Source organism: Moschus berezovskii, chromosome 14 (assembly GCF_049115385.1).
Source record: "Moschus berezovskii isolate FMDL1 chromosome 14, NW_MosBer_1.0, whole genome shotgun sequence".
Taxonomy (NCBI): Eukaryota; Metazoa; Chordata; class Mammalia; order Artiodactyla; family Moschidae; genus Moschus; species Moschus berezovskii.
In genome coordinates, this window is record NC_142473.1 from 54,903,164 (window position 1) to 54,917,423 (window position 14,260).

General features: G+C 52.9%; 1 protein-coding gene across 1 annotated transcript; it reads left to right on the plus strand.

Moving 5' to 3' along the window:
• The first annotated feature begins 2,271 nt into the window (after window positions 1-2,271).
• Window positions 2,272-14,235, plus strand: RHOG (ras homolog family member G). Its single transcript, XM_055423552.2, has 2 exons — window positions 2,272-2,412; window positions 13,027-14,235. The coding sequence occupies exon 2, from the start codon at window positions 13,087-13,089 to the stop codon at window positions 13,660-13,662; it is 576 nt and encodes a 191-aa protein (XP_055279527.1). The 5' UTR covers window positions 2,272-2,412; window positions 13,027-13,086; the 3' UTR covers window positions 13,663-14,235.
• Window positions 14,236-14,260: the final 25 nt, after the last annotated feature.

Here is a 14,260-nt window from a genome sequence, read left to right on the forward strand (position 1 = left end):
AGAAAACTTTCTTTTTTAATGAGACTTTTATTCAGAACACTAGTATATAAGTTAGATAAAAGCAAACCAATTCTAGTTGAAGGGAAGGAAGGCCAGAGCCCCACTATTTTCCCACCCTCAAGTCCTAGGAAGAGAACTTTAGAAACACAGTTCAGAAACCTTTGTTCTAGGACACAATTTTTAATGGCTTCATGAAAGCCATTTTATTATGTGGTCCTCCACTGAACCCTGTCTTTAATGGGAACTCACAATGCTTCCGTCATCATCAGATGCCAAGCACCAGCCATGGGCTCCCATTAGAATATGGAGGGAAATCAGATTTTTCCCTTGTCTTTCTTGGTTTCTTCTCCTCCACAGAGAGGAGTATGTCCCAAGTGTTGTGGAGAGGGAGGAGAGAGACCCAAATTCTGCCTGGAGGTTCTGAGGATGCTTGAGAAGAAAAAGTCATGGAGTATGAATTCATCCACTCAGGCATTTACCAGCCTGAATCTAATGGAGACTTTAACATCTCTGTTCCCATGCCCACTAGCTACATGTACCATCAAGCATTTGAAATGTATCTAGCTAAAATTCAGATGTACTCTAAGTGTAAAACATACACTAGATTTCAAAGACTTAGCACACAAAAAGAATGTAAAATAGCCTATTCATTTTCATAATCAATAATTTTTATACTGATTACATGTTGAAGTTGAATGACAATATTTTGCATATGTTGGGCTAAGAAAAATATATTAGTAAAATTAAAATTTACCTGTTTCTTTTTAATTTAATTGGGGGAAGGACTTACAGCTGGTGGGGTCTTAGTTCCCTGACCAGGGATTGAACAGGTGCCCCCTGCAATGGAAGGGTGGAGTCCTAACTACTGAACCCCCAGGAAATTTCTTCTTTTTACTTTTTATAAAAATGTCAGCACTAGAAAATTTTAAGTTACATATGTGGCTCACATTTCGACTAGACAGCACTGGGAGAGACTACCAAGTGCAAGGCAGAGGTGGCGTGTGTGTGTGTGTGTGTCTGTGTCTGTGTCTTTTTGGAGGCAGTGGTCCATTAAGGACAGATTGTGAAAGGCTCAGTCTGTTTTGCCTGACAGTCAATACAGAAGTTAGGCGGAAGGAATACAATGCACAAAGACCCAAAGATGTGGGCAGGCACGTTGTGTTTTGGGAACTCATTCTTACATTAACATGATTTTTTAAAAGAGGAAAAAAAGCATTTGTTGAGTGTTTACTGTGAGCCTGCCACTGGCAGCAGGCCTTTTACATCCATTCGCATCTTCACAACTACAGGATGAAGGGGATGTTATTCTATATTGCCAAAGATAGAATGGAGGCTCAGAAAAGTTGAACAGTTTATTCTAGGAGTTGTTCTTCCTCTTTCTCTGGAAAGCCTCTTGGAGACAAGGAGCCTTTCCTTAACGTCTCTGTTTCCCTCCACAGCACCTAGCACGCAGCCCTCCACGTGGTAGGCACTCAGAAAGTTTGTGTTGGACGAAGAATATTTTCTCAAGTCTGAGCTCCACGCGCAAGGCCTAGGAGGAGCAGAAGCACCAGAGGGCGCCCACGAGTCCGCCCACCCGCTCGTCCCCAGGGGCCCGGCAGGATTCAGGACTGGGTGCGGCCCTTCTGTCCCAAGCAATTGCGCGCCCCAGCGAGAAGAGGGGGCGAGGGGAGCCCCACGTCCTGGCCTCGCTCCGCCTCTTCCCCGGAGCCCAGGCGCGCGGAGCCGCCGGGTGCGGAACGACGACACGACATCCTGTTTTTGGGGCCCGCGGCTCCGCCTGCGCCTCTGCTGATCTTGTCTTTCCCCGGGTGCTGACGCCAGCTCCCCTTCCCCCAGTCTCCGCACCCTTCCCAGGGGTCTGGGGCCTTCCCACTGCTGAATCACCGCCACCCCGCGCTCCCCCGGGGCTCGGGGCAGGGGTGGGGACTGTCCCAGCCGGACCCATTCTGGCCACATCCCAGCCTGGGCCATCGCTTGATCCCAGGCTTGACTGAAGGCACCAGGCCTGGGGGCGCCCGTTCTCAGCATCTTCGCGCAGGGGTGGGTGGGGGCGAGATACGGTGAGAAGGGGACAAAACCCAAGCGCCCAGGCTAGGGCCTCTGCTGGGGTGAGGGTGGCAAGGAGACTGGGAGGACTGACCTTGGGCGCCCTGACCTAAGGGCCTCAGAAGGGGCTGGGGCGAGGGAGCCCAGCACCCGGCCGGCCCGACCGGCCGGGGGCCGCCCGGGGCGGGGGGCGCCGGCCCGCGGACTTCCTGGTCGGGCCCCGCCCCGGCCCCGCCCGCTCCGCGCCCCGCCCCGCCGGCGGCCCGCCCCCCCCACTTCCTCCGGCCTCCCGCTCTCACTTCCTTCTCGAGCCCCGCGCCGCTGCCGCCGCCCCCAGCTCCCCCGCCGCGGGGAGGGCACCAGGTGAGGCCCGGCACCGGCCGGCGGGCTGAGGGTCCGGGGAAAGGGGGCCCGGCCGGCCCGGGACTGGACGCGAGCGCAGGCCCGGGAAGTGTGGCTTCGGGAGGCCGCGGCGGGAGGTGCTCGGCTCGCTCCAAGTTGGGCGGGCGCGGCCGGCCGGGCGGGGCGGGGACGGGCACGGGCCACTGCGAGCCGGCGACGGCTCCGGGAGGGTGGGGGTTCCTGTACCGATGGCGGCGGCACCGGCCCCCGGGAGCCGCCAGGGACTCCCGAGGTCGGAGGGGCTCCCGTTCCGAGAGAAAAGTCTCTGAGGGGAAGAGCTCAGAGCAGGGAGATGGGACTCAGAGATGGGGTGCCCCCAGGAGTTGCGGGAGGGCTGTTCTGAAGTGTGTTGAGGGGAAGGGGCCCCTGGGCTAGAGAACTGTTTTGGCAGTTGTGACACTTGTGAGGTAGAGAGGCTGTCTATTGCCTCTGAAGCCCTGGGCTGCGGAGAAGGAGCTCCTTCCCTGTAAGATCGAGGCGGGTCCAGACTGCAGCCCAAGGGTCCTCTGTGCTCAGGAGGGTGGGGGAGCCCCGGCCGACCCCAGTGCTTCTCTCTGTGTGTTTCTGTGTGAAGTATAACCTCTCCATCCCTGGAATGGAGAAACAATTATTGTAGTGAGCAAACATCGGCTGTGCCTAGCTGGCCGATGCCTGGCACTGCTCTTTGGCGGGGTAGACGGAGGAAGGAAAGGAACCAGGTCTTCCCCTGTTACAGAAGTGGAAGGTCTGTTTGTTACTCGGAGGTGCTGATCTTCCTTAGCGAGAGGGCCTCACTGAGAGCAGGACTGTCTTTAGGAGATGGAGAGAATAGGGCTTCTGGAAGGCCACAAAGACTCTAGCCTTGGAAAACGATGAGGAGCCAGCTCCTAGTCTTCCCTCCCCGCCGTTGTTAGTCCCTGAATTCTACAGGTTCTCATTCTGTCTTCCTCTATTCCTTCTTCAGACTCTACCCTCGAACCCTCTCTCACCGTCTTTTCTCATCCTCTTCAGTTGCTTTTTCCCCAAACACACAGTCACGCCTGGCCCCTAACCTCTCCCCTGCCCTGCTTCTCTGTCCATCCTTGTCCTCTCCCTGTGGCCTCCCTGCTCCCTTCCTTGCCCAGCTTCTGGCTCCTGCACACATATCCACTCTCTTGATTCTTCTGTCTGCCCTCACTTTGATGGATCCCTGTCTTCTCCTTCCCTTTCAGTAACAAATCTCCAGCTTTGGGGAACCTTTCAGACCACCCTAGTTTAGAGAGGCGGGCTGCAGCCTCCCCTTGATAAAAGTGATGAAGGGTTTGGAAAACCTCTGTCGATGTGTATTTGTGTGCGAGTGTCTGCACGTACAAATCTTTATCTTTTGGAGACAAAATAACTGCCCTCAGCCAGCAGAATGAAGGGAACCTGCAGTGGGTGAGGTTGTGGTTAGGTAGGAGGAAGCAGTCTATAGCATTCGGAGTATCAGGGTAGAGTGACACAGTATTGAATAGGGCTGGTGAGAGAGGCCATGGGAAATAGAGGCCAAGCACCAGACCCTTAGGTGCTTGGTCAAAAGCCCAGGCCTGGAGCCTGGGGGACAGCCTAAAGGTCCCTGACTCCACTGCTCACTGGTTCCAGCACTGCCTGGTGGGGAGAAGGGGACCGGGTCAGCTAGGTGTGATGGAAGGAAAGTGCAGGGTTCAAGAGGGAAGACTATGGCTGGTTTAACTCCAATCTTAAATGTCTTAGTTCCAGTTGAGGAAAAAAAGAGGGGTATGAGGCAAAGGTGTCTGCCTGCTCTTTCCTGCTGCTTCCAGGGCCTGCCCAGGCCAGATTCCCATGTGCCCTAGGCTGCATCAAGGCCTTGGTGACCAGGAAGCTCTCTAGAGTTCTGCTTAACCCTCTTCCTCAGGCATTCTTAATACTCCCCCTCTCACCTAAGAGCCTATTCCCTCTCTTTCGGGAATTTCTTCGGAGTCTAACTGAAATCCAGCCTGGCTGTTTGTAAGCCTTGCTGTCCCCATTCTAGAGCTCCTTTCTCAAGCCTTTGGGATGCATGCTGAGAGATCCTGCTTCCCTCTGCCTTCTCAGGTCTACTCTTAATCATTTCTCTCCACTAGAAGAAGAGAAGTAGAGGAGAGCAAGTGCTACTTTTGTGGGATTCCCAAGCACAGCTAGGTTTAAGGACCATTCCTGTACCCCATTATGTCTCCTTCCCTTCTCACAATTGTCTTGTTCCCATGATTGTTTCTTCCTCCGCACTCCTGTCTGTCCTACTGACATTCTGGGAGGTATAGAGGTTTGGCCCCAGCAGGAAGTCCCAGGGACCTACATAAAAATCCCAGCTCAGGGGAGGACATATATGCAAGGAATTTCCCAGCATCAGGGCTCAGTTAAAAAACCGCCCAGGAGTCCTGACTTCCCACGTATCAAACCAGTACTTAGATAACTGAGCAACCAACAGGATTATAAGAGTAAAGATAGGATGGATGAAACAGGGGTTCTCCCAGACAAGACCTGGCCCCACTGAAGTTTGAACTAATTACATGAAAGTCACCACCGGAAAAATATAACCAAGGTGGGAGGAATCTAAGTGGGGAAATATTTTGCAGAGGGTGGGGGTGAGGAATATGTACCTGCTATAGGAGGCTGCCATTGAGGTCTTGGCTAAAAAAACTATGGTCAGGGTCTTGACATGAAGAGAAGTGACTCAGGCCAAGATCCTGGTTGAGAGTCTAGGGTACGGAGAGTTGTTTCTGGCAAGATGTTATGGCAGCTGAAGTGACTGGTGTAAGTTTTTAGGGGTTCATGAGCAGGAAGATTTGAGAGGTTGTGGCTGTAGTGGGACAGTTGGGAAGATACTAGAATGCAGGTAGCTGAGCAGCTGAAAAGAAGATGGGGCCCCAGACTAAAGACCCCTCCTGCATACACAGTGTATACCTGTGAGTATACACTGTGTATATACAGTGAGGCTCATAGGGTTCCGTGAAGAGGGAAACCAAAGATAAAGCCTGGGCTGCCTCGTCAGAACAGATTGGTTTTCCTGTCCAGGGTCCAGCTTCCTCTTTTGTCCTCATGTCATGGGGGTAGGGCATCTCCCCCAGAGCTCAAGCCTAGAGAAGGCTCTCCTCAGCTGGTCCAGTAATGTCAGTTCTTAATCACGGATGTCCCAGCACTGGCTAGGCATGAGGGCCTGGAAGCAAAACAGGCTCAGATGTCGACCTGGCTCCTTTGACCCATTTCCTGAAGGGATAAACCATGGTAGGGTCATCCTGAATGAGGTCAGAGCCATCGGCCCATTCCCAGGCTGGAGGTCAGGAGACCCAGGTCCTTGTCCTGGATTTGCTCGCAATCCTGTGTATAACTCTCATCAGCTTTCTCTTTTGTGGCTCAGCTTCAGAAGTAAGGAGTTGCCTATCAATAGCTCCAAAGAACATACGGAATACTGATAGCTCTGACTCTCCTTCCCTCAAGAGGCTCCTCAGAGCAGTGCCCCCGACTCTGGACCCCACCTTGAACAGGTCTAAGTAGCTGTCTGGGTGTGTGGCCCCTTTCCCCAAAGCACAAGAGAAGAGGCCAGAGAGTCAGGGGCTTTGCCAGGGGACAGCAACATGGGGGAGTACCCGATGCCCGACTCCAGCTCTGCCCCACTAACAGTGGAAACTAGATGCCGGAGTTTCCTCCCTGATGTTTTTTTCCCTTGTGGAAACCCCCTCAGGTCTGGGGCGGTGTTGAAGTGATTGGGCAGCCCTGGGTCTCTGTGGGTATTTTCAGGTGGGGAGGCAGGATTGGGAGGATGGCACTTCTGTACAGCATCGTGTGAAATGAGCAGAGGCAAAGGAAGTGCCACTTCACGGGCCTTCCGTGGGGCCCCAGGACTGCTGAGCTGCTGTTAGTGGGGAGGAGGAAGGAGGAGGAAGCAAATGTTCAGCCTTCCTCTGTGCTGCCTGGTGGGGGAGGGGGACAGCCTCCTTAGCTCCCCCAGCCTGCTGCACTGGCCCTGGGGCTGGCTGTGTGTGGAGCACCCCAGGTGCTCAGGCACCAGGAGGAGAAGGGGAGGAGCTGGGACTGAGTGAAAGGGTCCCAGCCTCCCACAGCCCTCCCAGCTATAGCTGTCTTGTACCCTCCTCCTCCCCGATCCCTAGTGGGTAGATTCAACTCCGTCCATCTCCTACTCTGTGTGCAGTGTGCAGGATCCTCCACGGGGGCTAAAGGGTGGAGAATGGCAAGAGGTGGAGAATTCTCCAGCGTGAATTTTTTTTTTTTTTTTAAAGGCTGGGAACTAGGCTGTCTCGGGTTCTGTCCCTGCTGATGGGAGAAGGGGAAGAAAAAGCAAGACTCAGCCCTTGGCTTGGTCCCAGCCCCATGCTGACCTCATGTCTCCCCCAGCTTCCTCCTGCTAGCCCAGCTGCAGCCCCTTTGAGCCTCTTCGTACCATCCCTCTCCTACTCCCCCCTTCAAACAAACAGACAGACTGGCAGAACTTCTGAAGCTGTTTCTAACACTGACCATGACCGTGACCCTGACCTCATCTTTGACCAGCCCTGGGTTTCAGATATTCCCAGCCCTTAGCCTCATCAGTACCACTTTTCCTACCCATCTTCCTCATCTCCACTGGACTAGAGCTATGCCTGCTCCAACCCCTCTCACTCTTCCAGCTGAGGGGCAGGGCACTCCCTCAGTTACCCTAAAGCATACTCCTCAAGGGGAGGAAGTTAGTTACCCTTGTTTGGTGTCTCCTGGGCCTGGAGGCTCTTCCTTCTTCCCAGAATCAAAGTCTGAATTGATGAGAGAGGAGGTGTGTGTCAGTCTGCAGCTTTTGCTCAGCTCTCTGCTGGGCTTGTAGAAGTAGGCAGGACAGACTTCCCTCCTCATGAAGCTCGCGTTAGTTCAGCACAATGAACCTAAATAACAGTACTGGGGGAGGTGGGGCAGAAGAAGGGATGGTGTCCTTGAGAAGCTGGGGAATGGAACCAGGCCCTGAAGGACTAAGAGGCTGTGGAGTGGGGTGACAGTGGAAGGGGAGCAGAATTCCAGGAAGAGGAACTCCTATGTGCAAAGACATGAAGGACAGATTGAGTTCATTCAGCTATTTACTGACAGCCACTGCGTGCCCAGGAAGACATGGCCAGGACCTTACCCTCTAGGTCCTCCCTGTCTAGTGACAAGAGATTCAGATAAGCTTCCACGTGACTGAGATAGAATGCACCTGTGAGAAAATCAGGACCCAGAGTTTGGATGGGATAAGTCATTTGTGACTTGGGTGGTTTACAAAGAAACTTCCCTGGAGGAGGTGGCAGTGGTGCTTGGCTCTGGAGGACAAATTAGGGGATCCTTTGAGGCAGTTGGAGTCTTCTGAGTTGCTGAGTGGTGGACTGAGGGCGGAAATGGGGGAGAAATGCTGGATTCCCACCAGGACAGTGAATATGGCTACTTGATGTGTTTTACGGAAGAGAACGTGGAGGCTGCTTATGGAGAGGATCTGAGTGATGTGGCCACAGCCTAGGATCAGAATACCCCGAGTGATGAATTATAGTTAGGATGAGTTTCAGGGAGGACTGCAGGAGGGGATCTCCCGTGTCAGGGAGGCAGATTAGAAGGCTCCAGTAAGTTCCCACTGCCTTCATACTCCCCCGGCTCTTAGGGCCTATTCCTCCCCTCCCCCACTCCCAGTTGGGACACTTCCCCTGCTACAACTGCCACAGAGTTCTGGCAATCTGGCAATACGCTACTTCCTTTCCCTCCCCCATTCTGGGCCTGCCTGGGCCACACCCCAAGACCAGGCCCCACTGGATACAGGCTAGGCTCTGGGGACTATGCTCTGATAGACTGAGCCCCTTGGACTGTGGCTCCCTGCAGGAGCCAGGTCAAACTGGTACTGGGAGGAAAGATTCTTGCCTATCCCAGTCAAAGCTTTTGGCTGTCACCCCTGTCCAGTAAGATTCAGCACTGCAGTCTGGACTATGGAGGTGTCAGTCCAGTTCTGGGCTTCTGACCTGTTTATGCAGATCTCAGTAACTGAAACAGAAGCAAGCAGATCAGAAGCCTGTACTTAGCTTTTTGGTGGGGGAGTTGAGGAGGTCAAGCTTCAGTATTGGTCAGGAGGGCATCCACAAGCTAAGGAACTTGTATGTGACTACTGCAGCAGGAGAGTGACTCAGCCAAAGAAGGGTTACAAGGGTGGCCATACTGTGGAAGTTCAAAGAAAGGAGAATTCAGTAGCCTCATGGGACCATGAGACTTAAGCTAGGCCTTGAGTCAGGAAGATTTGAGAGGGGAGAAGGAGTGGCAGCAGAGAGAAGAACAATAGGAAAAGTTCAGAGGCCAGAATGATCCTGGACTGTTTACATAGGACAGTGAAGACCCCTCTGGAGCAGGGAACTCCCACTTCAGAGTACCTGCTTAGTACATACACATTGTGTATCAACGCACTTCATCCATATAACAGCCTTATAAGGTTGATACTATTCCCTAGCTCATCATGGCAGAACTAGGATGTAAACCCAGCTCTGTGGAATGTGTAAAGTGCTCAGTCACTCAGTTGTGTCCAACTCTTTGTGACCCCTTGGACTGCAGCCTGCCCAGCCCCTCTATCCAAGTAATTCTCCAGGCAAGAATACTGGAGCAGTTGCCATTAACTTCTCCAGGGGATCTTGACCCAGGGGCCGAACCCAAGTCTCCTGTGTCTCTTGCGTTGCAAGCGGATTCTTTATCTGACTCCAAAACCTTTGCCAGATTATGAAGAACTCTGAAAGCCAAGATGAGGGACCAGGCATGATCTGAATTAAGCCGGGAATAGAAAGCCAGAACAAGTCATTATAATATGGCTAAGACTATACTCATCTGCAAACATTTATTTACATACTAAACAAAAGTTCTTTTTTTTTTTTTTAAGTGACCTAGTGAATAAGTTACAGTGATCCCCCAACCCTAGGCAGGCCATTGTCCTTGTCTGGCCTCCTACAGCATTAACTGTTCCTTTATCTTGCATGTTATAGGCTGGATCCTACCTTTTGAGCATGCACCCTCCTTAAATGAGCTATGGGAACTTATTTGACCCAGTTCAGGCCATAGGTGTCAGAGAAAAGAGTTGCCCTGGGAGAGGGGATAAGGGTCTGAACTATCCCTGAATGGGGAGAATTGAGCTGCCGCCACCTCTCAAGCACCTGTGTACTCAGTGATTCCAGCCTCTTGGTATGAAAGGCTTTGTCTTTGCCACCTTCTCTGTGCAGCCCACTTCCAAGTTTATAAAGCATGTTCATCCCTGTGCTTGGAATCCTTACTGCTGCCCTTTGAGACAGGGAGGGTGAGTTTTATCATGCCTGTCATACAAATGAAGAAACTGAGGTTCCAGGAAGGGAAGTGAGTTATTGGCTTAAGGTCACAAAGTCAGCTGGTAAGGGTCACTTGGAGGCTCTGTGACACACTGAGGAAAACACAGGGCTTTGGATTGCAAAATTGGGGTCTGTGTTTAAAAAAAGGGGGGGGGTCTATGTTGGGTCCTGTGCTGACTAGCTGTGTGATATTGAGTTATTTTAACTGCTCTGGGTTTATTTCCTCATCTGTAAGTATGAATAGTACCAATGAGTTGTTAGAAGGTTGAAAAAATGTAATACCATGTGATCTGTAAAGGGTTGTACCGTAGAGGGCTTTTAATCAAGGGGTAGAGTCAGCAGGTGATCCCAGGAGGTCAGTCAGGGATCTGGTGCCCTTGGCCCTATGTTATACTGCCTCTGCCCTGCCTGTTTCTGGACACTACCTCCCTCGTGATCCTTTTCCGGTGTCAGTCCCTGTTCCCTCAGCAGCCCGGAAGCTTCCTGCTCCCTCCTCGCTCCTTTGAGGGCTGATTTACTGATTGCTGGTTGATAACCCCTCCCTAGAAAGCTGCCTGGAGCCAGCTGTACTTCTGGTCTCTCAGGCCTTGTGACTGTCGGCCAGAGTCCCCTGCTTGCCTTCCTGCCTGGGCCAGCCCAGTGCTGGGCTCGAGGGGAGGAGTTCCTGGTCACACAGCCATGCCCACTCCCCTGCTTTGTGTGCAGCTAAAGATTTACAGGCCTAGAGAGCACCTGCTCTTCGAGATGCTGGGTTCTCCTCAACCTTCCAGTGGACACGAGGAATGGCACCAACACCCCCCTCCCCAAGATGCTGTCTCTTCTCCCCCGAGGAAGAAGCCACAGAATCCTGAGAACATGAGAGTGCCCTGACTTGGGCTCAGGTTCCAAGGTCTTAGGCATTTGCTGACTGACTCAACCTTCCCACCCCCACCCTGTGCTCCCAGGGGCCTTTCCTATCTCCATCATCTTGTCCCCTGCCCCCAGGCTCCCTAATGTCTCATCTCATCCACTTAGTATCCCTGCACAGGCTTTTTTCTCTCCATTTCACAGATTGGGAAATTGAGGCCCAGAGAGGGTAAGTGCCTCTTGCTTGGTTGCAGTGAGTTGGCAGCAGAGCAGCCCTGGGGCTCGGACTTGGCTGAGTTCTCTTGACTTCCAGTCCAAATTCTCAAGTGCCGTAGAGGGTCCTTGTCTTCTTTCTGGACCCTTACCCTTGAGGCCCTCTATCCACTCTCCTGAGGTTGAACACACATTTATTCATGCAAATAAGATGGAAATATTTTTACTGTAAGCCAGAGAGGCAGCCTCATAGAATGAACTCACTTCCCTCCCAGCTGGTCCCAGGGGAAGCTGGGGCCTGGGAGGGGGAGCTGGGAGGGACCAAGCCCTGGATTCTATTCAGGTTCCACACCACCAGAATTCCTTTTCTACTTTCCAGTGGTGGAGTCCCCCTGCCCCCTCCAAATTTAATTTTTGAGGCTTTGGGACCAATAGTTGAGGAGACAGGTTGGAGGATAAGGGTTGGCAGACCAGGGTCCGGTTTTGCTGTGTATGAAGTGAAATGGAGAAGATGGGCCAGGGATGATAGCGCTTGGGTGGAGCAGGAGATGGCTGAGAGAACTGGGTGTGTCATACTGTCATACACAGAGCTGTCCCCTCCCAGGGAGCAGGGACCTGGTTGTGAGAGAGCTGCAGGGAAAGGAAGTCACATACTAGCCAGAAAAAGTCCCCCGTGGCTGAGAGGAAGTAGTCAATTAGAGGACTACCCTTGCCACAGCAGTATAAATAATCACAGGGTTTCCGGAAGCTCTGTTCTGTTCCAGAATTCGGAAGAGCAGTTCCTCACCTCAAGGCCCTGTGAGCTGCAGAGGTGACCAGGTGATGGTTGGAACGGGGACTCCTCTCAAACTTACCCCACAGATAATTACAGCAGCTGACTTATTTGCCACTTCCTGTGTGCCACGCCTCATGCCAAACACGCTCTACATGTTAGCTTATTTTATACTCTCACCAGCTCTGTCCCCATCTTACAGATGAGAAAATTTGAGGCTTAGGAAACTTAAATATGTTGCCTGAGAATCATATTTGACTAGTTGTTGGATCTGCGATTAGAATCCCTGACCAGTCTGATACCAGCATGTCTTCTCAGTGATAGTACTTAATAACACTGTGTTCAGTGCCCAAAAGTCCAGAAGCCCCTCAGATTCTTCAGAGGCACAGGCCATGGTCTCAGGAAAAGGATAGAAGATTAAGGGGAAAATCAAATTTTTGTCCTATTCTTCTGTTCATCCCTCTTGACTGGGCTTTAGCCCCCCTTGAGAGAAGATGCAGATGTCTGGGACCCCCAGCCTCTGCCTCGCTCATCATTGCACACCCAGATTCCAGACCAAATCCCAGCCTTGGCTCTATCTCCAGTGTTCCCCTGCACCGAGTCGCCAGCCTGGCTCTGTGTGGCCAGATAGGGTTTCCCATGCTTCCAAGAATGATGGGGTAAGCTCTCCCTCCTTTTCACCATTCCCAGGGCACCCTAGTTTGAGATAGGGCAGCTGCCTAGAGAATTGTGGCCCTTACTCAACAGGTTTGTCATTACACATTTCGGTTTGCAGTCAGTAGCCAAGATGTCATATTTGGAACTGAAGCGTCAGTGCTCTAGGGCTGGTGGGCCCTGAGATGGGAGGCTCCACCTGTGGCTGCATCTCAGAGTGACCGGTGCCAGAAGCCCTCTCCAGTCTACTCAGTGGGAGGGGTGCATACCTGATAGAGGGTCTAGTAGATCCTTACACGTGTGCACCGTCCTTTTGTGTCAGAACTTCCTGGAGAAAAAATAAAAGTAGCTAATACTTATTGAATGCTTATTATGACCAGACCCTGTACTAAATGCTTTACATGTGTTAATGTATATAATCCTCACAACAACCCAATGAAGTAGGTATTATTTCATCCCCATTTTACAGATTAGGAAAATGAGACATAGAGAGGTTAAGTAATATGTCATAAAGCTAGGAGATAACAGAACCAGATTTTGACCTTAGTCAGTCTGGCATCAGAACTTAGCTTCACATAATATATTGCACATTAGTGCCAGCCTCCTTATTCTTGAGCATCCTTGCTTGGTCTCAGGACCTGTCTCCCATTTTGTGTCTGTCTGTCTGTGGTCTCTCTTGATGGGATTGCAGGATGGTGTCAGGTTAAGAGAACTGGAGCTGGTTCCCCTCTGTATGCCCCCATCCTTTCTTCCCAGGACTCCCTAACCGAGAGTATCCCTCTCGTCTGTCCATAGGTCACTGCATCCAGAGGGGCCCAGAACAGGAAGGAGGCACAGCCTCCAGCTGCACCCACGATGCAGAGCATCAAGTGTGTGGTGGTGGGCGATGGAGCCGTGGGCAAGACATGCCTGCTCATCTGCTACACAACCAACGCCTTCCCCAAGGAGTACATCCCCACAGTGTTCGACAATTACAGCGCCCAGAGTGCAGTGGACGGACGCACGGTGAACCTGAACCTGTGGGACACAGCGGGCCAGGAGGAGTACGACCGCCTCCGCACACTCTCCTACCCTCAGACCAACGTGTTTGTCATCTGTTTCTCCATTGCCAGCCCACCCTCCTATGAGAATGTGCGGCACAAGTGGCATCCAGAGGTGTGCCACCACTGCCCTGATGTGCCCATCCTTCTGGTGGGCACCAAGAAGGACCTGAGAGCCCAGCCTGACACCCTGCGGCGCCTGAAGGAGCAGGGCCAGGCGCCCATCACGCCGCAGCAGGGCCAGGCACTGGCCAAGCAGATCCACGCCGTGCGCTACCTCGAGTGCTCGGCCCTGCAGCAGGACGGCGTCAAGGAAGTGTTTGCTGAGGCTGTCCGGGCTGTGCTCAACCCCACGCCTGTCAAGCGTGGGCGGTCCTGTGTCCTCTTGTGACCCTGGCACTCAGCTTGGAGGCTGCCCCTGCCCCCCCCACAACCAGTTGTGCCTTTGTGCCTTGGCGCCTTGTCTGCCCCCAGCTGTGCCTTAAGGACTAATTCTGGCACCCCTTGCCAATGGGGCTCCCTGAGTGCCTTTTTCTCCTGAAGGAGGCCCACAGGGAGAGGGGCATTGGGCCCTGCCCCACTCTGCTTGGGAAGACCAGGTATTCTTGAGAGCTCACCCAGGCCGAGGACGGGCCCCTCCCCAAGAAGCCAACCAGGTGCCCCCTCCCCACTTCCCCCTACTGACCAGATGTTGCTGCCTATTGTGGTGCCTTCTCTCAGGTTAGGAGCGCTCTGCCATCCCTAACCTCTCCCTCGCTGCTCTTCGATTGCTCCGCCCTCATGATGCGCTCTCCCTGCCCCAGAGAAGGAGCCACAGAATCCTAAGATGAATGTGCCCTAACCTACCCTCATGTGCCCAAGCCTTAGCATCTGCTGACTGATTCAGCCCCACCCCCACTCCCTCCGGGCTCCTGGGGGCCCCTCCTACCCCCATCAGCATCAATAAAACCTCCTGTCTCCAATGGCCCTGGCTCCTCCCTGTGTGCTGG